This window comes from Tachypleus tridentatus, chromosome 6, assembly GCF_004210375.1.
Source record: "Tachypleus tridentatus isolate NWPU-2018 chromosome 6, ASM421037v1, whole genome shotgun sequence".
In the NCBI taxonomy this organism is placed as follows: Eukaryota; Metazoa; Arthropoda; class Merostomata; order Xiphosura; family Limulidae; genus Tachypleus; species Tachypleus tridentatus.
In genome coordinates, this window is record NC_134830.1 from 131,215,457 (window position 1) to 131,239,992 (window position 24,536).

General features: G+C 34.8%; 2 protein-coding genes across 2 annotated transcripts; one reads left to right on the forward strand and one right to left on the reverse strand.

Annotated features, from left to right (window-relative positions):
* Positions 1 to 904: 904 nt before the first annotated feature.
* Positions 905 to 10,575, forward strand: LOC143251462 (nanos homolog 3-like). Its single transcript, XM_076502758.1, has 2 exons — positions 905 to 1,064; positions 9,977 to 10,575. Exons 1-2 carry the CDS (start codon positions 929 to 931, stop codon positions 10,327 to 10,329), a joined length of 489 nt encoding a protein of 162 aa, XP_076358873.1. The 5' UTR covers positions 905 to 928; the 3' UTR covers positions 10,330 to 10,575.
* Positions 10,576 to 10,857: 282 nt separating this feature from the next.
* On the reverse strand, positions 10,858 to 18,243 carry LOC143253668 (uncharacterized). The gene is made up of 2 exons (XM_076507874.1): positions 17,863 to 18,243; positions 10,858 to 14,086 (listed from the first exon to the last, which is right to left on the reverse strand). The coding sequence occupies exon 2, from the start codon at positions 12,739 to 12,741 to the stop codon at positions 12,076 to 12,078; it is 666 nt and encodes a 221-aa protein (XP_076363989.1). The 5' UTR covers positions 12,742 to 14,086; positions 17,863 to 18,243; the 3' UTR covers positions 10,858 to 12,075.
* Between the last annotated feature and the right edge of the window lie 6,293 nt (positions 18,244 to 24,536).

A 24,536-nucleotide genomic window follows, 5' to 3' on the forward strand; every position in this document is an offset into this window, starting at 1 on the left:
ATTTTTATCTCATCAAATTTATGTATGAAAATGTCAATATTAATTAACTTTTCTTCAAAAACATTTCCTAGCGGTATTATATTTGTTTGAGAATCGTGAGGGATATTCTGTTCCTGAAGTAAGATATATGCAAATTGAGAGAATTGTCAATAAAAACATTTAAAAGTAAACAGCGTCTTTAAAACATAGTTTTATAAAAGTTTTTGGAATTGTAAGGGTGTAGAGTAATTATTAGTTCAGTAAGAAAATATATATTTCCATTACATTAAAACAAACTAAAACAGCTCTATAAGATTAAACGTCACTAGCGAAAAATAGCATGAAATTAAACCACGTGCTCAGAACAACTTATACATATTTAGTTTCTTTAACATGTGATGATTATTTATTTGTTGAATTTCGCTTAAAGATACTCGAGGGCCGTCCCTAGTTTAGAAGTACTAGACCAAGGGGAAGGAGGCTAGTCAACATTACACACCGCCAAATATTGGTCTCCTCTTTAGCAACGAAAAGAAGTGTCGACCGTTATACTATAACGCCCACACAAATGAAACGAGATTCAAATCCGTAACTTGTAGATTATTTGTCAAACGTGACAAAATAATTCTTCCTTCTCGTATTTCAATTTCCTGGATATACATTATGTTAGATTTTTGTTATACAATGCAAAGGTATACTCGTAGATTCTTTAAGGGCATCGTTTATTTTCTCAGGAATTCTCAGTAATCTTACCTTTCGTATGATGATCTGTTCAACAGATACATTTACGATATTAACAAACGTAAATACTAATAATTACACAACTACTTTTTTTTTATGTTGTTCATCTATTGGTTAGTTCCTTGAAGGGGCGGCAACCGTATGATATTAAATAGTTATTGTTAGGACTAGTTGTTTCAGTATTGCGTTAATAATTTGTAACGTGGTTATGGAAACCTGCGAAGAAAAGAAACGGGTAGATTTCTTTTATTCACTGTATCCTACAAACAGTTCTATGTTCAAGGAACTGTTACGATTATTTCCAAATGCTCTTTCTAACCGCAACAGTTGTAAACCTTTGAAAGGTAAATATTACTTCTTTGCATGTTTTTTTATATTTATAGATTGTATGTACCATCTAGTTATTTGGTTCAGTTTATATTTATAAATAATAGCTGTGTTTAGTGTTACGGTACTTGAAACTCGTAATTTAAAGATAGAATTTATGACAGTCGTGTGGATTGGCTGAAAACATATACGCTACGCCTATTGCAGCCTATGGACTTCTTTAAGACGAAAAAGCCAACGAACACGTGTCCATACACTATTTTAAGTAATAGTAATAATATAGCAATATCGACTGTTCTCACCTACACATACACATTAAAACAGTCAAGACTGTCATAACTCGTTTGGATTTTGGGCGCGTACTGGCAGGTTTGTGGCAGTCGTATAATAAAACAACAAAAAGCAAACAAGGCATCACTTTGTGGCTTCAGAAATTCAATTACGTGTCTTTAGTGTTAATATTAGAAATTAATGTTATGCCTTAAGGACACATAATCCTGATTCTGAGAGCTAAAATTACTGCAGGATTGCCATAGTCCATATTCTTAAAATATGGATTTTCCAGTCTCTAACGCTATACACAATGTTTGCTTGTGTCAATAATCTCGAAAGAAATGGCATAAAAAGCTGTAGTTAAATTACCATCAGCTCAATCATATATGCTCTCATGATAACATGCTTCAAACATTCACTGATTCAGCTGCCTGCATGTTATAAAATAAGAAATAATGATGATTACTTCAGATTATTGGCAGTAAGGTGCTGCTAACGTGATTAATACTGATTAATACCAGAGCCTGACGAGAAGAGGGTATGTTTGAAAGCCACACCAAGGAAACATTTGCAAGACGGACAACAAAAACAACTCCGATTCACTTAAAAATCGTGAACTTTTATTCTTTCTTCATGTGGTAAATGGTAACTAGAGTAAGCATTACAGCACAATTAATTTTCTGTTATAAATAAAAAATGTTGCTGGACCAACACAAAAATGCTCGGAAGGAGCACTAAAACGAACTTCATTGTATTTTGAACTATTTCACATTATTACTCATTTGGAATGTACACATAAAAAATTAGTACGTGGTCTATGGAATTTTTCTTTACTTCGATTATTTATTTGGTTACTTTTGGAAATACAAATGTTAATATAACAACCCAAAATACACGAACCAGCGTAAAGGCATGAACTTGATGGTACTGTATAATAAAAGAAATGTGATCGGGTAAAAGTACTACACTGTCCAGTTCAGAACACATCGGATCGTTCACCGGAACAGCCATTTTAGGACTATAATACATCGAACAAATTGCATTCTGAAACCTTGTATAAATTCATGAATGCAGAGCTGTCACTACCGATGTGAGAATTTGTTTCTGTTGGGTTACATGATAACAATAATAATTTATTACAAGGATGTCAATAACTACTTCTACTAAATCGTTCTTTTTAAAGTAATATTATCAGTGTTCTAACAATAATATATCTTTTGTTAATAAGGTTGTTTTCCTATCTACATCTTTCATTCACACCCATACTGTTGTAGTATGTGTATCTCTCATTGTTCTAACAATAATGCATTATTTGTTAATAATGTTGTTTTCCTATCTACATCTTTCATTCACAACCCATACTGTTGTGGTATGTGTATCTCAAGGGGTGGAACGGTCCTACACTGTTGTTGAACGCGTATATCGAGAGGAAGAGTGATTCGGACAAAGCAAGCAAGTCCGGAACTCGACAAAAAACGAGTAATTCGCTGTATCTCATGTGTGGGTGCTTATTCCGAATAGGTTTAACAGTTGAGCTGAAGAACAAGACAAAAATATTTCACAATACAAAAAAAGAACAATGTATATTGCAAGTTCACAGTTTTAGAGTTTATAACAAACAATGGACAACGCGCCTAATTCAGCTGTCAATGTAACAAAATTTAAAGTGACAGTGAATCCTTGAATTATTAGCGGTAGCGTGCTGTTGACCTCTGTTTAAAACTTAATGACATCTATGTCTACAATAGTGACAACTAATTTTTAATTTGTGAATGAAGAAAACGGTTTGATAATTTCGTCTTGAACATACTTAAATATTAAAAGTGTTATTTTATTACAAGTTTAAGCTTTTACAATAAAATATAAGACAAGTATGACGTTTCAATCAATGTAACTTGTGTAATAAAACTGATGTTGAACCAGAATAATTAACCGATAAATTGCTTGTGCGTGTTCTTCCTCTGTAGTTTATACTAGGGGTTCCCAAACCTTTTAGACCTGCGAAGCTTCACATCAGAAAGAAAATACATTCTGAAGGGGTAAATAAAAAACAAAACACTAAAAATACAAACAGTCGGTCACTAGCACTAGAAAAAGTTTACATCAAGCTTTTAGAATATAAATTAATTAAAAATATCAATATTTAAAGAAACAAGTTTACTTCTACTTGTTCAAAACTTTCTGCTTGAAAAATTTATATCAGTAAGAGTACAGTGTGGGCCTGGCATGGCCTAGCGCGTGGGGGCGTTATAATGAGACAGTCAATCCCACTATTCGTTGGTACAAGAGTAGCCCAAGAGTTGGCGGTGGGTGGTGATGACTATCTGCCTTCCCTCTAGCCTTACACTGCTAAATTAGGGACGGCTTGGTGCAGTGGGCTAACAACCTACTCACTTAAATACTTGTTGAAGAATCCGCAAGCGATTGCGGCCCAATGTTCCTAGATGGAATCTAATGGTGATAACTAACTAACTAACCAAGAGTACAGTGTACTTATATATTTATTAGTGGTTCGAATGGGCTTGCTTTTGTTCACAAAGTAGTTCAATATTTGAAGTTACGGTTTTTATGTGTAAGCACAAGTCATCTTCAATATTTAGCCTCTTTCTAAATTTGGTCTTTGTAACTGTATACAGTGAAAATTGTTCTCAAAAAGATATGTTGTTGGAAAACGCATCAAAATTTTCAAAGCTCTGTTACTTATTTCAGGATATTCTATAGCCATTTGAAAAAAAAACTATGTAATTTATTCCTGCTGAAATTTTGTTTTTAGAGTGTAATCAGTTGAGTTTCTGTAAGCTGTTTTTTCTCTTTCAAAGACAAATCGTTGCTATTTGCTGAGTCAACAAAGGGATTTTGAATCCATAGTAAATTTTCTAAATGAGGAGGGAAGTACTCCCCAGTAGTTGTACACAAATCAGGTATGTGCTACAAGACTGAAACCTTTGCATCTTCACTTAACGAAATTTCATTTATAATTAAAAAAAAACAACAACAGATGTTTCGAAGTAATCAAGTTCTTCCATAAGTATACATTCACCCCAAAGTTTTATCTTACGTTGAAGCTCTTTCATTTTAATCTGAGCTTTGGAGTACATTACCCTCGTACCCTGTATTGTAGCGTTCACTTCATTTAAGTAATAAGCAGATATGTCCGAAAGGTAAGCCACTTTCTATATCCAGTATTTTTCTCTTAATTTGTATGCAAGTTCAAAATAATATTCAGATAAAAAAAAACATATCTCCTTTCGCAGTTCGTAAAACCGAGCAAGCACTTTTCTCCGAGAAAACCATCGGACTTCAGTATGAAGTATTATTTCTTTATTTTAGTGCCTACACTTGTTTCAGTATAGTTTTCTTTATTGCATGTGACGTTATTGTTGGCTGTGTACTGCGCTAGTCCCGCCTGTTCTCGAAATTTGTGAAAGATCCTTTAGAGTAAGAATCAACAATATTTGTTTTGCGAAAACGCTAGCGTGTCCGAACATTGTTGAAACTTCTAGAAACTCGAGTAATTGGTATATAAAAACCGACGTGCCGAGAGACTTTTTTTAATATTATTGGCCAGCTACTGTCAGTGTGATATAGGCCTCGGAAGCGGTAATTGTGATTAAAGCTTATTCATCGGAAAACCAAAGAAGTGGGCCAGGAACGTATGTAGATTTTGAACATACACAAACCGTTTAACTCCAGTGAATTAACTTCGGTCGTTAGTATTATATTAGGACATTAGATATTGTCGACGACAAAATATACAGTTGCTTCAAGTTTAGTCAGCCATCAAAAGAAGTGCACAGGTGCATCAACGAAGAAATAATTTGTTCTCTCTGAACGTCGATGAAAGATTCAGTTTCAGACAAGATATAAGACTCAATAGTGTCTGTAATTTTGTAAGAACTCTTGTATATAAACCATCATTTGTAATAACTATTAAAAATAACCGTTATTATAAATTGTATTGTTTTTTGTATATTAAAATATATTTGTGTGTATCAGTTTTCTTGGCAAATATCATACATTTGATGGATATAAACATTTAATTAACTCCTAAATTAAGATTCAGATTTCCGGTTATTTGAAATCTTAATAACTATAATACTTAACAATATAAATTAGGGACTTGTCAGGATCATGGATCAGAGACAAAATTTGAAGTAAATTAAAATTCATATCATAATTATTTCTGTATTTGTCAGCGCCAACAACATTTGATTATGTCTGAGTATCAAGTTTTTCCTGAAACACTCTCCCTCGACCAACTAAGACAAATACAGAGATGCCAACCATTACAATTTGAGCGTAATCATTACGATTTTGGTGTATACATTACGACTATACGCTCATACAGACAAATATTACGACTTGTTGCATTTTCCAAATTATTATATATTATATAGGCCTATACAATAAAGTGATAAATTGTTCCCTCAAGGCTTGAAAGAGGTGAAAAGAAAATTTCTACTGAGATACAAATAAATTTTGATAATAAATAAAAGACATAGTCCAAATAGCTACTTGCGATAATCATGTTTGTGCTTGAAATAATAAAAAAATATTTGTATCTCCGACGTCTACCAATAGTTTGAGTGCGGTGCTTCTCCATACTGGGTACGTGGGGGATCCATAGTTACGTCATCAGTGCTTGTCAGCCAATCAGCGCTCGCGTAGATGGGTATTTCTCGTTTTCTAAGCAGCATAGAAACACCAATACGATCGTTTACAAGTGGAAAATAAAGAGGCCTCGTTCACCAGATTGTCTTGTTTCTGGCAAATCTGAAAGGACCAAAACTGTGAAAGGGCTCTGTCTACCATCATTTGAAATAGTTGACATCTCTGTAAATATAACAAAAGTAAATTGCTTGAAATTGCCAAAATCTTAGAATTAGGGTTAAAAAATCAATGAGAAAAAATGAACTAAAAAGCGTATTGTTTAAATATTAGTTGATGATGATTTGTTGTCCAATGAAACATTAGAGAAATACTCTAGTGATTTCACTAGCCAACCAGAGTTAAGTAGTGAAGATAAGTTAGAAATCCAATTAAAATTCAAAGAATTCCAGCCCAAAAAGATTAAGGCCGTATCGAAGCCGAAAATTAGATAGACAAACCCGTGGAAAGGGAAAGTAAACATCTCGATGCTGAACAAGTCTGTATCGAAGTTGAGAAGGAAATTAGGCTGAACGAAGCGGAAATTCGATTCAACTTCGAACGAACAAGGCAAAATGACAACTTGGAACACAGTCAAGTTCATTTAATAAATATGAAGTTAGTAAATATTTCCAACATTTTAAAAAGGTTGCCCAAACCATGGAATGGCCCATCGGTAAATGGTCATTATTATTAGAATGTTTAGACTGTTAAGGGCCAGAAACTTATTCTGCTCTCTCTGGAATAAATTTTCCAGATTATGATAAAGTTGGAAGAGCTATTCTTAAAATAACAAGTTAGTACAGGAGGCTTGTCGCCACTAGTTTTGAGGTTATTGCAAGCAAGATAGTTAAACTTATATGGAAATCGTCCACGGAAAATATGTTTATTTTGATTGATAGCAGAATTCTAAGACAATTGTGTCTGAATGAAACAGTGAACAATTGACGACCTCAAAACTTATTTGGAAGTAAAGAAAGTTGAAACACTATAGGAAGCAGGTACTCTTTCCGATGATTATACTTTAACACGTAAGACCACTTTTCATAAAAAATTCCTGTCGCCCAGCAAAAACTCGTTCCGGTTCAATATACTAACGTTGAAGATTCCTCTAAAAAATCCAGCACTTCTGTTTCGAAATTTTCAGATTTTCAGGATGAAACTTCATCAAGGCCTGTCTGCCATTTATTTAAAAAAACATGGTTATATTATGTGCGATTGTTGCAGTTTAAAAAAAGAAAAGGCGGGAACAGCTAAGTGTGCTTGTAACCACATATTGACGTAATTTCACCAGATCACCCGATGTTGTTGATTTGGCCACTAATAAAAAGGCTGATGTAGTCAGGGAGGAATTTAGTTAGACCTTTTGTGTCTGTTGGTTCTGTGTCTTTGGTGATTGTTGCATAAAATCTGACGCACCGAGAGAGAAGAATATTATTGGTCAGCTACAGTCATTGTGCTCTAGGCCTAGAAAGCTATAATTGTGATTAACGCCTATTAATCGGAAAACTACAGAATCAGACCAGGAATGTTTATAGATTTCGAACATTACAAACTTTGCAATTTCAGTGAATTACTTCGAACGTTAATATTTCTATGAGGACTTAAATTTCTTCTACCATGGTAAGAAATGAGCTTTTAACTGGTGTAAGGCTAATCAAGAAAGACATTGTTTGCTTAAGCGATTTGTAACAACGTTAACTCAGAATTAATTTGCTCGTCGTGGACCTGGATCGTCGAAAAAATATTCACTTCTATATTGGATATAAGACCCAGTATTGTCTGTAAGTTTGTAAATACTGTTGTATATTAATTATATAATCATTTCTAATAACTATTAGTAATAATCGTTATTATAAATTGTATTATTTTATATTTGTTTTTATCAAAATATATTTGTGTTAAAAATAAAGTTGGCAAGTATCATATATTTGATATATAATTACATTTAATTAATATTAAAATTTCCTGTTATTTGAAATAGTAATACGTTAAGATACGTGATACAATAAATCAGAGACTCATCCGAAGTAAATAACAATACGTAACACGCAGCTCAGAGTTCTATATTAAGGGTTGAACTAGTGATGATTCTCAGAATTTTGTAATAAGTGTTGAATTTCTGATGCCTATGATAGTTCTGTACCAAGCATGAAATTACAGATACAATTAAAAGTTATGCACCGACAGTTGAATTAGTGATGTGGGTCGGAGTTCTATACTTAGGGTTGAACTTGTGTTGTGACTTGGAATACCATACTAAAGTTTGACCTAGTGGTGCTGCTTAGAGTTCCACGCTGCATTGAACTTGAGAGCTGGTTCAGAACTAGTTTCTAACGTTTGAACTAGTGATGTGGTTCACAGCTCTGTACTAATGGTAGAGCCAGTAAAGTTGCTCAGAGTTCTGTACTGAGTACTGGACCAATTATGGGTCTCATAGTTCTATACTGAGGTTAAATTAGTGATGTGATACGAGTTGGTATATTAAAGGTTGAACTAGTTATGCGGCTTAGAGTTCTGTAGTAAGTACTGAACTAGAGATGGAGCTCAAGGGTTCTGTATGAGGTTGAATTAGTGATGTGACGTTTATTGTATTGGAAAACAACGTTGGTAGATCCAACGTTTCGTTTCCTCTGTTATATTGTACCTCTAATAGTTGTTTTGAATATTGTTTCAGATGCGAAAAATAAGATTCTTTAAATGTAAACATGTGGTTTACTGAGAATAAAAGAAAAATGAAACAGTTAGTTTTAGTCCTGCACCTTCTGGGACAAGTTTTCATCCAGACAAGAAAAGAGGAAGTTTAGAGCTGTTCCTCAGGCCGAAACGACATTTTTATAGTTATGTTTGTTTTACAGAAACTGAGCAACTGTATTGTTCTGGTTGTATTTGTTTTTACAGTTGTAGTAGTATGGATGCAGAGTTAAGTAAGAATCTAGACATCTGACAGATATTAACACAAATGTCTACAGAGTTGCAGTTAAAACCAAATGTGTGGTTACAAAGTAAAATAAAAGTACTAATAAATACTCGAGTAACTGCAAGTGCAGTGTAGATATTGTCAGATATAAACATAAGATCTGGTAAAAGCTAACTAATGACTGGTGTTCTGTACTAAGGGTTGGACTAGTGATGTGGCTTAAAAATTACTTTAAGGATAGAACTAGAGATGTAGCTCAGTGTTCCATACTAAGGGTTGGATGAGTAATGTGGTTTAGAAATGTACTTTTAGGATAGAACCAGAGATGTAGCTTAATGTTCTGTACTAAGGGTTGGATGAGTAATGTGGTTTAGAAATGTACTCTTAGGATAGAACCAGAGATGTAGCTCAGTGTTCCGTACTAAGGGTTGGATGAGTAATGTGGTTTAGAAATGTACTCTTAGGATAGAACCAGAGATGTAGCTCAGTGTTCCGTACTAAGGGTTGGATGAGTAATGTGGTGTAGAAATGTACTTTTAGGATAGAACCAGAGATGTAGCTTAGTGTTCTGTAGTAAGAGTTGAATTAGTGATGCAGCTGAGAGTTATATACTAAGTGTTTAACTATATACTAATGCGTCTAATAATCGGCTTAAATTTATATTTTAAGGCTTGAAACGTTCATGTGGTTGAAAATGCTGTACTCAAGGTTTAATTAGCGATGCGAGAGATACATTTAGTACATCGCAATTTTCATGAACTATGCGTGTTTAATACCGCTGTTTAGTATAACAAATTAATCTCTAATGAGAAATTTCTTAATATACAAGTACGTATACTATTAATATTGTGGGTGTCGTTGTACAGTTTTCGAACAATTTCAAGTGTAAGTTATACACTCGACTTGGGAACAAACGCTATAAAATTAGTATTCTTTGGAAGAGATTGTTTTATAACTGTTTAGATTTTTATTTTACAACCTATTTACCAATGTTGTTTTAAACCAGTTTGCTAATGCAAATACAGAGCATATTTACTCAAGAGAAATGGCTATAATAAACTAGTTAGCAATTTTACACGTTTTCTTTAGAAACCGAGGAAAATTATCTCCATTTGAACCGTGATGAAGTTCATGACCCTTCCGGTAAGTTGCGACAACGGACATGGGAATCAAGGAAGGTGACAAATAAATACCGTCAAATGTTTTGCGTGTTTTGTAAGAAAAATGGGGAAGATGCGGAGTTTTGTGAAAACCACATGTTGAGGGATAAAGAAGGACGTGTGGTGTGCCCTGTGTTGCGTGCTTACAACTGCCCCATCTGTAACAACCAAGGCGGAGACTATGCTCACACTGTCAGCTACTGTCCACAAAGGCAGAACCCAATTTCCACAGTGGCAACGCTTAATACTAAGAGGACGTCTGTTGGAAAACGACGTTGGTAGATACAGCGTTCCCTCTGTTGTCTTGTATTTCCAAGTTATTTTTAATATTGTTACTGATAAAGACAATTCTTTAAATGTAGATGTGGTTTAATGAGAATAAAAGAAAAATGAAACAAATAGTTTTAGTAATTTTTCTTCAGGGACAAGCTTTCGTGCAGACAAAAAAATGCGGAATGAGTTAAGAGCTGTTCCTGAGGCCTAACCTATATTTTTATAGTGATGTTTGTTTTACAGAAATCGAGCAACTGTATTGTTCTATTTGTATTTGTTTTTTACAGTTGTAGATAATCAGTGGTATGAATTCAGAGTTAAGTAAGAATCTAGACATCTGACAGATTTTAAGACAACCGTATACAGTGTGATTACAATGAAGAACAAAAGTGCTCATAAATACAGGAGTAACCGCTGTTATGTATTAAAACTTTGTTTCGGAAATTTTAATTTAGCAATTAATTAATTGTTAATATGTATTAAGTTTATGTCATTTACCAACAAGATTGATACACACATAAAAACAATATAATTTATAATAACGGTTATTACTAATAGCACTGGACAATAATTTTTTTGAAAAGTTTTTGCTGATTGTGACAGGTACCTGGTAGGTATGCACAAATATAGTTTTGGTTTTGCTTCATCACGTAGGAACTCTGAGAAATAGACAGTTAACTGTTTACCGGCAATAACGTATTTAATTGCGTTTATGTTTCTAATACGCTATTAAGTTCAACATAATTAAAAGTGTTTTGCTCATGATTTTCGTTTGTATTCAATGTCCGGTGCATCACGTTGCAGTGTCCAACAGTAGTCAGCAAGCATTGACGGATTCCAGTTGCCTTGATATCGTTTTTCCATTGTAGCAATGTCCTGGTGAAACCTTTCACCGTGTTCGTTACTGACAGCACCGAGATTTGCGGAGAAGAAGTCCATGTGTGAATGGAGAAAATGAATCTTGAATGACATGTTGCACTTCATTGTTTTGTATGCTTTGAGAAGTTTGTCTACCAGCTTAATGTAATGTGGGGCTCTGTAATTGTCAACAACGTTTTTGAAGGCTTTCCAGGCAATCTTTTCCGGCCCAACTAACAGATCACTGAGATCTTCGAACCGCTTGTCACTCATAACATGTCTGTTCTGAGGGCCAACAAAAATACCCTCTTTGATCTTGGCCTCAGTTATTCTTGGGAACGTCTGTCTTAAATAACGAAAACCTTCGCCTTTTTTGTTCACTGCTTTCACAAAATTCTTCATAAGTCCCAATTTTATCTGAAGAGGAGGCAAAACTATTTGCCGGGTCGACAAGCGGTTCATGCGCCACATTTTTCTGTCCTGGAACTAACTTTTTACATAGTGGCCAGCTCTGTCTAGAATAATATGACTCTTTTGCACGACTGTCCCATTCACAGATGAAACAACAGTGCTTTGTATAGTCGAGTTGCAGTCCCAGTAACAGAGCAACGGCTTTCAGATCTCCACAGATATTCCACTCGTACTTACTGTACTGGATGTGTTTCAGCAACATATCCATGTTCTCATAGGTTTCTTTTTATGTGTGCTGCATAGCCAACAGGTATTGAAGGGTGAACGTTGTCATTGTGTAACAGAACAGATTTGAGGCTTAACATTGATGAATCGATAAAGAGACGCCACTCTTGCAGGTCATGGTCACAACCCAAAGCAGAGAACAATGTTTCGATGTCAGCATAGAAACAGAGACTGTCAACTTATGCAAAGAATTTGGTTATGTCATCTTGGCGGCTTCGAAAAACAGAAATTCTCGTACCTGGTGATACCAAACACCAGGTCCTGCAGTCTCGAACCCAGCAATTCGGCTTTTGCTTTTGACAAACCCAAATCTCTGACCAGATCGTTTAATTCTGACTGTGTTATGAGATGTGGATCGCCTGAGGAGCACGGTTCAAAATCCGGATCAATGTCACTGCCAGTTCCCTGCATTACAGTTTCTTCATCTGGTTCGTCTAAGGTCCATTCCTCAGGTTGTTTCGGAATTGGAAGACTGTCGTCATGTGGCACGGGTCTCACTGCTGAAAGCAGATTAGGGTATTCAATTGACTTCTTGTTTTTGGCATAGAAACCAGATACATTAGTCAGACAGAAGTAACAGTCCGTCACATGGTCTTTCTGTTCTCGCCATATCATTGGGACGGCAAATGGCATTGTCTTTCGAGTGCCTCTGAGCCAAGCTCTCAGACAGACAGCACATTTCGCACAACAAATGTGAGGCGCCCATTTCTGGTCTTGATCACCAATTTTACAGCCGAAGTACAGATGATATGCTTTCTTCACAAGAGCAGTCATTGAGAGTCTCTGATGAACAAGCGTATACTCGCCACAGATATAGCAGAATGTATCGCTGCTGTTACGACATTGACGAGACATAATGACCGACATCAATCGTCCTGAAAAACGTTTATAACATCTAACTTGTTACAGTGCTACTGAGGCAATGCTATATTCTGAAACAATACGTACACACTATAAGGTCTATATTAATCCAGTGAGCAGCATCTATGTATGCAAGCCACTTTTATAGCCTGCTGAGACAGTGTAAAGCTGGCTCCGGGCTGCATACTTCCGCAGAAAAGCTTCCAACCTGGCCTGATTTCATGCCTGGACATGCCCAGACTACACTAAACATTGTTCAAAGGTCTCTTACAGAAACAAAAAATTTTGGGCACAAATATAAGAAAAAACATGACAAAACTGAAGATTTCGATGAAACTGGCAAATTTGGATGTGATTTTCCGGATCAGCAGCCAAAAATCTATAAGGAACATCCAACAGTGTTCAAAAAGCAAAAACTTTGTTGTGCAGTGTAGTTATTACAAATGAAAGTTTACATACAACAGTTTTACAAACTTACAAACAATAATGATTTCTATATCCAGTCCAGAACTTAATATTTTATCGACGATCCAGGTTCACGACCAGCAAATTAATTTTGAGTTAATAATGTCACACACCTTGCATGAGTATGGTAGATCGGTTGGTCTCCGTAACCGACGTCTTTCTTGGCTAGTCTCACATTTTACAAGTTCACTTCTTCCAGTGATGGAGATTTGTAATGTCCTGGTAGAAACAATAAAGCCCGAAGTAATTCTCTCTTTGTTGAACGGTTTTAATTTCCTAGACCTATAACGCACTACTGATCATAGCTAATAACAATATCTTTCTCTGTCTCTCTCGGCGTGTCGGTTTTTATATATACCAACCACGCGACACTAGAGGATTTTGAAATATGTTTCAGCACGCGACAGTTTCAATCACTGATGTTATTTACATAAACACACACAATACATTGTTGATCGTTACAAGTTTCGAGAACAGGCGGAACTTGCGCAATATGTGTTCAACAACCTTAGTCGTGTAAAAAAGAAAACTACAATAAATCAAACGTAGGCACTAAAATAAACGTATAACGGTAAATCTGATATATAAGTAAATTCCAAAACTTCCTACAATTTTTAGAGGGTCAGGGCTACGTTGGTAAATAATCTTCCAACGGATAACATAATGAAATGGAAAACATAGGAAGGTAAACGTAGATAATCTCGCCGCAAAAGGGTACGACACGGAAGAATTTCCTGTTTACACAGACGCAAATTATCTACAGGAATAATCCCTGCACGTCCCTCTGTGGGTCAGTCAGTAGTAAGGTTAAGGACATACGAACCTAAGATCCGAGGTTTTATTACTTTCGGTGTGCAGAACGTAAATACTCCATTGTGTAGTTCTACTATAAAAGAACAAACTTACATTAAACTTTTTTTTACAAAAACATTTAAAGTATAAATGAATAAGAACAAATTGATTGTTAGTTATGGGGAGTGAAGACTTTAGTAACAGTTAAGACTAGTTCTGCTTTGTCGTTGAGTATTGCAGAAAATTCTAAAGATACAAGAAAAAACAAATTTAACCTTAATTGACATACGTTAAATAAAATCACAGTAGCCTTCAATACTTGTTATTCTGAATTTATTTCAAGTTCATGGCTTTAGGTTGGGGAACAATTTTAGACAGTCCTCTATTATAAACTTTACGAATATAATAAATCGCTAGTACTTGTAGAACATTTTGTTTTATATTTTTTTTATTTTAAAATACTTCAAAACAGTTTTTAGAATATAAAATCAGTGCCACTTCAAAAGTTATACGTTATCGCTAATTGTTTTAATCACGATTTGTGCGTTGATGCTAAAGGTTGATTAATAATAACTTTTAATGAAGAAATCAACTTTCCAGTCCTGAAACTGTCAGTGTATCTTATTGTACATCTCAACTTAAAAGGTTTTTCTTCTTTACTTTGTTTGAAAATTTCGATGTTGTCGATTCCATGTTTTTTCCTAGTTGTTACCATGTCTAAAAAAATAATTCTAAGAATGTGGTGAGAAAGAATATATAATAAAATTGTTGCGAAATGACAGAAGGCTCTCGAGTTTGAGGTCGCCTTTCTGATTGTTAAAGAATTACTAAGACAGGGCGTGGTTAAGGCGTTCGACTCGTAATATGAGGGTCGCACCAAACATGCCTGCCCTTTCAGCCATGGGGACGTTATAATGTTACGATTCCAGTATATACTAAAATAGTAACGATTTTACTATTCGTTAGTAAAAGAGTAGCCCAAGAGTTGGCAGTGGGTGGTGATGACTAGCTGCCTTCCCTCTAGTCTTACACTGCTAAATTAGGGACGACTAGCGCAGATAGCCCTCGTGTAGCTTTGCGCGAAATTCAAAAAGAAAAAAAAAGACAGGACGTGGTTCTACTAAGTAAAGGCCAGATGACAAATGCTCTACATCGTACAAAAGTATATATGTAAAAAGAGCATTACTCCTATCTGGCTCTTTGCACTCAATATTGTTTGACAGTCGGAATAACTTCTTTTCAACCTCATTTATTTTTGTTCTTTGCTTTTTAAGGATATAGCTTTTAATTTGATTGGTTTTGAATTTCGCGCAAAACTACACGAATCCTATCTTCGCTAGTCATCCCTAATTTAGCAGTGTAAGACTAGAGGGAAAGCAGTCAGTCATCACCACCCACCGCCAACTCTTGGGCTACTCTTTTACCAACGAATAGTGAGATTAATCGTCACATTATAACGCCCCCACGGGTGAAAGGGCGAGCATGTTTGGCGCGACAGGGATTCGAACCTGCGACCCTCAGATTACGAGTCGCCCGCCTTAACACGCTCGGCCATGCCGGGCCTTTACCGATGGAAGTGTTAGATATAGTAGAATCACATTGAAAGGCGCTTATTTCAAAGCAACCAAATGATTTATTGGTCTCAGTACTGCTTTTAATATAATTCATTGAAATTATAGTATATATGTAATAACAAAGTACCATAGTACCTTTGCAATACGTACATAATATCCACCATAATTTTAATACCAGTAAACATTCTTATAATCTAAATGCCACTGCGAAAGCTATTCTTTTATGGATATTGAAATTTCTATTGGAAAATGTAAGTAAAGAATCATTTAAATGTATTTGCTCTCAAATTTCTCCCAGGTGGTTAAGACACTCAACTTCTAATCTGAGGGTCGCAGATTTGAATCCCCGTCATACCAAATATGCTTCCTTTTTCAGACGTGGGTACGTTATAATGTGACAGTCAATCCCACTGTTCGTTGATAAAAGAGTAGTCCAAGACTTTGGGGCGGGTAGTGATAACTAGCTGACTTCCCCCCTAGTTTTACCCTGCTATATTAAGGACGGCTAGCGAAGATAGCCCTCGTGTATCTTCGCGCGAAATTCAAAGAAACAAACCAACATATTTCTTATAGATATTAGACTTATGTTTAACCTGCCTGTTGTACGAAGGGTGGTAAAGTTTAGCTTTTTAACTGTGGATTGTTTTGTTTGTTTGTTTGTTTTTCAATTTCGCGCAAAGCTACTCGAGGGCTATCTATGCTAGCCGTCCCTAATTTAGCAGTGTAAGACTAGAGGGAAGGCAGCTAGTCATCACCACCCACCGTCAACTCTTGGGCTACTCTTTTACCAACGAATAGTGGGATTGACCGTCACATTATAACGCCCCCACGGCTGGGAGGGCGAGCATGTTTAGCGCGACTCGGGCGCGAACCCGCGACCCTCAGATTACGAAGCGCACGCCTTAACGCGCTAGGCCATGCCAGGCCCAAATTGCTTAGTAACTAAATACCTTTTGCCGTTTTCAAGCATATTCTGACTTACGTCCAAAAGCAGACTTAGAATATTTGAATAATGCATTAATGTCACTGAATTCAAATTTGATGAAACTCACTTATTTTATTATCACACGTTTGATTTGAGATAATTCTATGTTACTACTTTCATTTTTATCAAATGTTATCTGAAAAAAACCTCTTACGCCATCATAAAATATTTTATAAGTAGTTGAAGTAAAATTGCAAACTTTGTTGATTTTAAAACATCAATTATGATTTGATAGAGAACACGAAATGTATTAACCATTTTGCCCTCTCACCAAGTTTTGTCTTGCATGAACTACATTAAAAGAGATTGGAAATTTAGATTACGAAAACATGGAGGTAAAATTGACGATAGCTTAGCATATTGGATAGAATATTTTTAAGCGATAATAAAGAGCATTATCCAACATCCTTGAAGAAGTTCACCTGTTACATAGGATAATAGCTTAGTTCAGGACACTTATTCACGGGTGACAAACAAAATCACTAAATTCATTGCTTAAATCGTTAAATAAATGGTTTGAAGCAGCCCTTGGAGAATCATTACCTAACAAACATACAGATAGATAAGGCTAAATTTAGTAATTTATAAAAATCGTTAAGAGACATAAATGTTCCAGCACGAAGTTATCATCTGAATAATATTGTATAGTTTGTTCAAGGTAAATTATCACCATTAGTAACAAGGGTTTATCGTCAACATTACCACTATTAAAATTAAAGGTAATTAAAATAAGTTGATATAAAGCAAAGCTTTAACTCGCTAGCTTGTTTGTATGTATGTATATATATATCTGAATAACGAAAATGAATACATTTTACTGTTAAATAAGCAAAATCACAAGAAAGGACTGCATTAAAACCAGCAAGTCCAAACCTCTTATATTAGTTTGTTTATAACTTAAAAACACAATCCGAAACAAAAATAAATTAAACAAAAAACGATGCACTAATTGGAAGGATCCCAGAGTACAAGCTATAAAAATGGGAATGTAAAATCTACCCTAGGTTTTGTAGGTAACTGGGAAGTAGGACCCACATTGTGGTGCGGATACTCCGTCTATCAATCAAACTCCGTTCGCCAGTCTCACATAAGAAATAAAGAATAGCAGTAGATATAGAATTAGAAATAGAAATTATGAGAGCGAGGTGTGGGTGCTCAAGCCCACAACGTTCCTCATCTATATCACTCTTCACTGTCTGCAGACAGTTGTGGGAAGGTGACACTTTCCCAAGTAAAGAAGAAAAAAATAATTGAAATAAAAAGAAGGAAATAAGGTACTATTATTTGAGAGTAAGTAAGCTGAAAACTTACCTCTTGAAGTTAGCATTGCAGCCCCCAATGTGGTAGAAGGGCACTAATTGACAGCACAGCAAACGAAGTATATCAACATGAAGCATCTCTTGCTGCACATAAAAACTTGTTTAGAACATGATAGTCACAGTAGGCTTGATGAATGGTTGGGAGCTATACAAGTTTGTTTGGATGGGACGCTTCATGCTGGTATTGTTCGTTTGGTGCGTTGTCAGCTAGTGCCTTTCTACTATACTGAGGGTCGTCTGCCACCAAAGGATGCATTGCTACGAAACTTTAGATGAATAGGTCGTCATCACGAGAATTGCGTTACTAGAGAGTTTGCTTTATCACCGCAGGGCGTGTTTCTATGAGAGGGATGACATCATATGATTACCTTGTTTTGAATAGTTTTTATCACAACAATAATACGCTTAGATAAAACATTTGATCTTTATATAAAATTTCAGTAGATTTTTAGTTCTGTTTTGTGTAATTAATGTATTTGGTTTCTCGAGTTCGTGAAGTTAAAGGATGTTCTCAACTTTCGCATTTTTGTTTTGTGTTGAGACCTTATGGTCTACACACTAATTTATGGCATCACAAGTTCTAATAAACATGAGCATTTGATTTAATTATTTAGCAGAATTCTAATTTAGACTGCTCTTATCAAATTCTGATAGCTGCTTGCCACGAAAGCATGTTTAAAACAACTGTGCACATGTGCCGCTGAACTCAGGATGAAAATTTTAATTGTCTCATGTTCTTTTAGCTATAAACGTAGTAGGACTTCAATATCCTTCAGCTTGATCTCAGTCTGATGCCAAGCAAAAACACTGAAGAAAGTTTACGAACCAGTCTGCACAGGATTTTTATATATAATTGTGTCTTGTTTCTTATTATTTTTTATTAGTTTTATAGGTAGGAGTGTTATATTTCCCTACTTACTGTCATTGTTATGATGCTTAGCCTACATTAGCTGCAAAAAAAAAAAAGTATATCTCGCAATCAGATGGATCAATAACAAGGTTCATCAGTCGTATTTAAAAGATATGATATACCAGAACAATCTCATGAATATCTAATAGGAAACTACTGTTATATGAAGAAAGCCGCATTCAGAAAACAATTGAAGATACACTTGAATTAATACAGGAACTATGGAAATGATTAATTATAGTATACAAAAGGGGGATTAAAGATTTCCCAATACGAATTATTTTAAACAGTGGACCTCATAAGTGATTAAAGCTATTTGTATCAGAAATTTGTTCAGGTGTTTTTATAGGATCATCGCAATAGCATAATTCGTGTTGTGTATGATAAGTCAAATAATGTTTTTATTCTTCCTCCCTCCCCAGTGGCACAGCGGAATGTCTCTGGAGTTACACTGTTAGAAACCAGGTTTTGATATCCATAATGGGCAGAGCACGGATGATTCGTGGTGTGACACTGGAAACAAACAAACCAATTCTCATTTGTTTAAATAAATAAGAGCAGTACAAATTACGTAAACAGATTTTTTTCATCAATTCCTAAGTTAATTAATTCCAGGTAATTCAAAGTTAATATCAGAAAATAACGAAAATCTTTAAAATATCTGTTATTTGAAGTTTGTGTTGAAAATACTTATCCTTTCATACAAAAGCTTATAAAAGATAAATATGAAGTATGTGATATTGATGACCCATTTAAGTTCATCATGTATCATGTTAGATCATGATGAGGGTTTCTAGATGTATTTGAGGACTAAACTGGTTCCAAAACTGTATTTTAAAGAAGAATTCGAAAGTTAAAGCTACATAATGTTATTGATATGAGATCTGGAGTATATGTGAAAAATGGTTTATCCAGGAATTGTAAGATTTTCACTGTAAATCTCCTACTTTTAATGAATTCAAAATAACGCAACGTGATATTTAGGGACCTGTTGAAGGCAACCCATTTCATAGGCCATCCACCCTATTTAAAAAATAAAATTGTCTTAACGGCTTCTATCTTATCTAAAATCTACATTTGTGTCACTTAGTTTTATAGTGAAACCATGTTGATTATCCGATAAAATTTTAAATTTTGTTAAATGACTTTGCAAAGTATCGTTTATCAGACTTTCCAAAAGTTTCCCACAACGAATGTGAGATTAACAGGCCTATAATTATTATTGGGACAACTTCTGTTACCTCCCTTGAAGATAGGAGTGACATTAGCTAAATTTGTTGGTATTTGGTCCAGGAGCCTTATCATTCTTTAAACTTCCCAATTGTATTTTAACAAGCTCAGAATTTATGAGTTGTGTTTCTCGAATTTGTTTTCATCTATCGATTGTTCAAAAAGAGGAATACTTCTTAAGTTTTTAGAAGTAGAATTATTTTTGATGATAATGTACATATTGTATTATCAAAGTCATATCTGCAGTGAGAACGACCAATTAAAAACGTTCACTTGTATAGTTCCACAGAGGAGGCCAATTTGGTCATTTCAAGTCGAGTAAGAACCGTTTTTTAATTGTATAAAGAAGTACATAAATGCATGTAAATATATATTTCGTAAGAACAATTTGAATATCTTAAATCAATGACATGGCGTCATGGGTGACTTGTTCAACTTCTATATATTTGTTTCACAGCAAATCCATGGTCGCTCGACAGTATAATGTAGCTACGTGCTAATTTATAGCTGAACAAATACGTCTTAGTCATTTCCAAGGAAGATAAATTACGTATATAGCGAAATAATGAAACACTGTAGAGCTAAAAAAATACAACATTTTGAAGAACACTTTGTCAGTGTTTCTTTCTGCTTGATTATTTGTCCATAATAAAGCTAGATGATGAGTTACTGTGCTCTGCCCACCGCAGAATTGTGAGATTTACCGCTGAATCATTGGAGGAGGGGGATGTTTCCAAACGGAAGTGGGAAAAATATCGTAGTAAAATTGGCTATAACAAAATAGTAAGTAATTTTCTTCTAAAATAGCTTTTAACATTTTCTAACCACATTATTCAAGGAACTCGATCTGACTCTGCCACGATATGCAGTGTGGAACTTTTTGCATTGTTTGTCTTGAGATTGCATTTGTCGCACTTTTGGCAGATGTTTGTAACTCACACTGCAATATTGACATAGCCGTTTAAGAGCTATTGAAGAGTTACCATTGTAGAGATCACCAGTCATATTATTGTCATCTTGACAGAGCAAGCCTCTTGAATCATAATGTAACCTAATATCCAGTTGACTCTGCACCACTCTTTTCCATTTTACGCCTTAAAATCTATTTTAAAATCCCATTGTCATATTCCATATCTTAATACGACTGTTCTAATTCCGTCAGTTGGTAGTAGCAAGTTATATGATATTCATCTATGCTTTGTTTTTCATACTGATGAAATTTATTGTTTGGTTTGTTACATTTTTTTTCACAAATTGTGAATAGCTTCACTTTCCTACAGTACACTACGTTGTTTGCGATTTTCAGCTGCAATAGGAAACACCAAACATTAAAAGCAGTGCAAAATATTATTGTCAGCAGTCCAAATAAACCAGCAACAATGATGTTTTTTCTCCATTGTTTTACGACTTCGAGTACAGAAGAAATTCTGGAAAACTATAATGACTCACGTCGTTTTGAATTGGCTTCAGACTGCATACAATGAATAAAACTATTTTTGAGGAAAAAATTATTTTAAATATTAAGGCCACGTTCAACGATCTTTTAAATACTGAACCTGTTATACATACTTCTGTGGTTTCTCTTTACCATCTTCTTTTTGCAGACAATCTACTTCTTATAGTTATCACAAAATCGCGAAGCTAAACTAGAAGTAGTGCTTTTCCGCAACTAGTATAAGGGAATCAACTTAACTTTCATCTATACTTGAGGTAAAGCAGCTGAGCCCTTTGAGCATTACAGTAATTGCAGACGGGTGATGCTCATATCACTCAAATTCTGCTTCTTCTAGATGTTGAACTCTTTGTAATATGGATATTGTCACTAAAACTGACAATCTACGAATAAATATGTGTTTAATAATACTTTTTGGAAATTGATTACTTAATACGTACATGGTTGTTTTAGGCGATTTGTTAAACGAATTCAAAATGTTACTAAACTCTAAAGGTTTAAAGATATTTGTAGTTGGCTCCTGAGGCCCGGTGTGTCCAGGTGGTTAAGGCACTCGACTCGTAATCCGAGAGTTGCGGGTTCGAATCCCCGTCACACCAAACATGCTTGCCCTTTCAGCCGGGGGCGTTATAATGTGACGGTCAATGCCACCATTCGTTGGTAAAAGAGTAGCCCAAGAGTCGACGGTGGGTGGTGATGACTAGCTTCCTTCTCTCTAGTCTAAATTAGGGACGGCTAGCGCAGATAGCCCGTGAGTAGCTTTGTTCGAAATTAAAAAACAGACAAAAAAACAAGCTGATTCCTAAAAAAGTTTACGGTTTATACCCCTTCCTTCATGCTTGCGCTCTGGCAGTGGTAATTAAATATCATTTCTTCCTGTATATTGACTGACGAGATGGAATGTTATGATACTGCCCAATTTTCATAAAAATCACCAGTTTTGACAATATCTTCTATTCCTTTAACAGAAAGCACCTCCATACTGTTACATATTGTTAGAGATCCATGTTTCGTTATATTTCCTACCTTCTCACTCCTGTTAAAATGTTCTTTGATTTCTCACATAATCACACATTTAATGTTTCCAGAAATATATTTATTGCTTTGTAAAAACATAGCACATTGCCCTATTTCTTTTTCTGCTTTACACGATCCCATACAAAGTGTTTGACAATGCTCGTATGAGGAATATTAGGCTCTTCTCATGCTAATTCTATGTGTTTACAACTGCTTTCACACAATCTTATTGTTGATTCTAATTCCAAGCATGTTCTATATTTACCTCTGAGGATGCTTCCATCAGTTCAAAGTTAAAATCATTAGAATCACACAGTCCTACATACAATCCTTGTATGCATTTGGATGCTTTTCCAAGATTTTCTATTAAACTTTACCATCCTAGATGCAGTAAAAGGTTCTATCTTCTTTGAACCGTACTCTTGGAAGCACAGAGTTGTTTAACAATATGTTGATCATTGAATTTTATTTTCGTGATGCAAAGTAATAACTTATTCTTTTCACTGCTTATCTTTTTCTGTGTTTCTCAGTTATTTCCAAGATAAAACTTGTAATAATTGTATAATGTTATAAACATAACTGAAACAAAACTGTTGGTAATTTCAACCACGCACGAAAAGCAAGTACTATAAAGAAAGATCTAAACTAGGACTAGACAGTGATAAGGGATTAACTAAATGCAAAAATAAAATGTAGAGAAAAGTTTAGCATAGGAAATAAGTATAGGAGTAGTTCTAAGGATAGGCTTAATTGTTACTATTGTAATGCTAGAAGATTAAGAAATAAAATATATGATCTTAGGGCACTGATAGGAAAAGAGTGTTTTGATATAATGTAAGAAAATTGAATTGAATGGTTTGACGGGTAACTTGGGATATTATAGAAAATCAAAACATTGGTCAAAGAGGAAATTAGGGCATCAAAAAGAACCTATGAAAAAGGTTGAGTGAAAATGTAAAAATTAACAGTGAGAATTTCTTTAAATACATTAAGGATAAACAAAAAGTTAGGACGGAATGATAAAGGAAAAACTAATATCTGATGGGTATGAGATGGGTGGATTATTAAATTGGCGTTTTCTTTAGTTTTTGCTAACAAAGATTTATGCAGTATTCCACATCTCGAATAGTTGATAAATTGAAACGAGATCAAGTAAGATGACTGCATTAATTCTGAGCAGGTTAATAAAACATTGGAGAGTTTAAAAAAAAACAATAAGGCTTCTGGTCCAGATAATTCTAACTTGAAGGAGGGTAAAAGATGGGTATGTGAGCCACTTACTACTGCTTTTTGTTAGACCTTAAACAGTGGGCAGATACCAAAAGATTGGGAATTAGCTAATGTAATTACTCTTTTCAACATAGGTGATAAAAATTGTATCACTAAGTACAGACTTATTAGTCTTACATGAGTTGTGGAGAAGGTTTTGGAAAGTAGAACAAAAGATGCAAAGTTAGTTAAAAAAAATTAAGAATTTTATTGGGTAGTCAACATGGTTTCATTTAGTGAGTTGAGCAAAAAATACAATATAATATATATTAGTTATCACAATTTGAATTATAAGCATAATTTGGGCGGAAATAACCTTTACAATGTCATGAAAGAAAGGGATCTTGGTGTAATGGTTGACGAATCTCTTAAGCTATCTAAGCAGTGTGCTCTGGTTGACGATAAGAAAACTCGAATTTTAGGTTCTGTCTACAAAATATTGATTACAAGTCTAAAGATGTCATAATTTAATTATATAGGTCACCGGTAGGCTACATTTGGAGTATTGTGTTCAGTCTTGGGTTTCTTATCTTAGAAAGGACGTTGAATTATGGAATGGATTCAGAGGAAAGTTGCTAGAATGGTGCCTGTGAATGAAGGATTTGTGATTAGGATAAACTTTGTAATTATTTTCCCTTGAACTACGAAGAGCTAGTTTGGACCTGATTGAGGTGTTTAAAATTGTAAAGGAAGATAGTAGTGTTGATGAATCATCTTTTTCATACATAAGGGAGAGCATAGTAGATTTCTCCAACCCATTCCCTTGGCTTTGGTTTCAACAGATAGT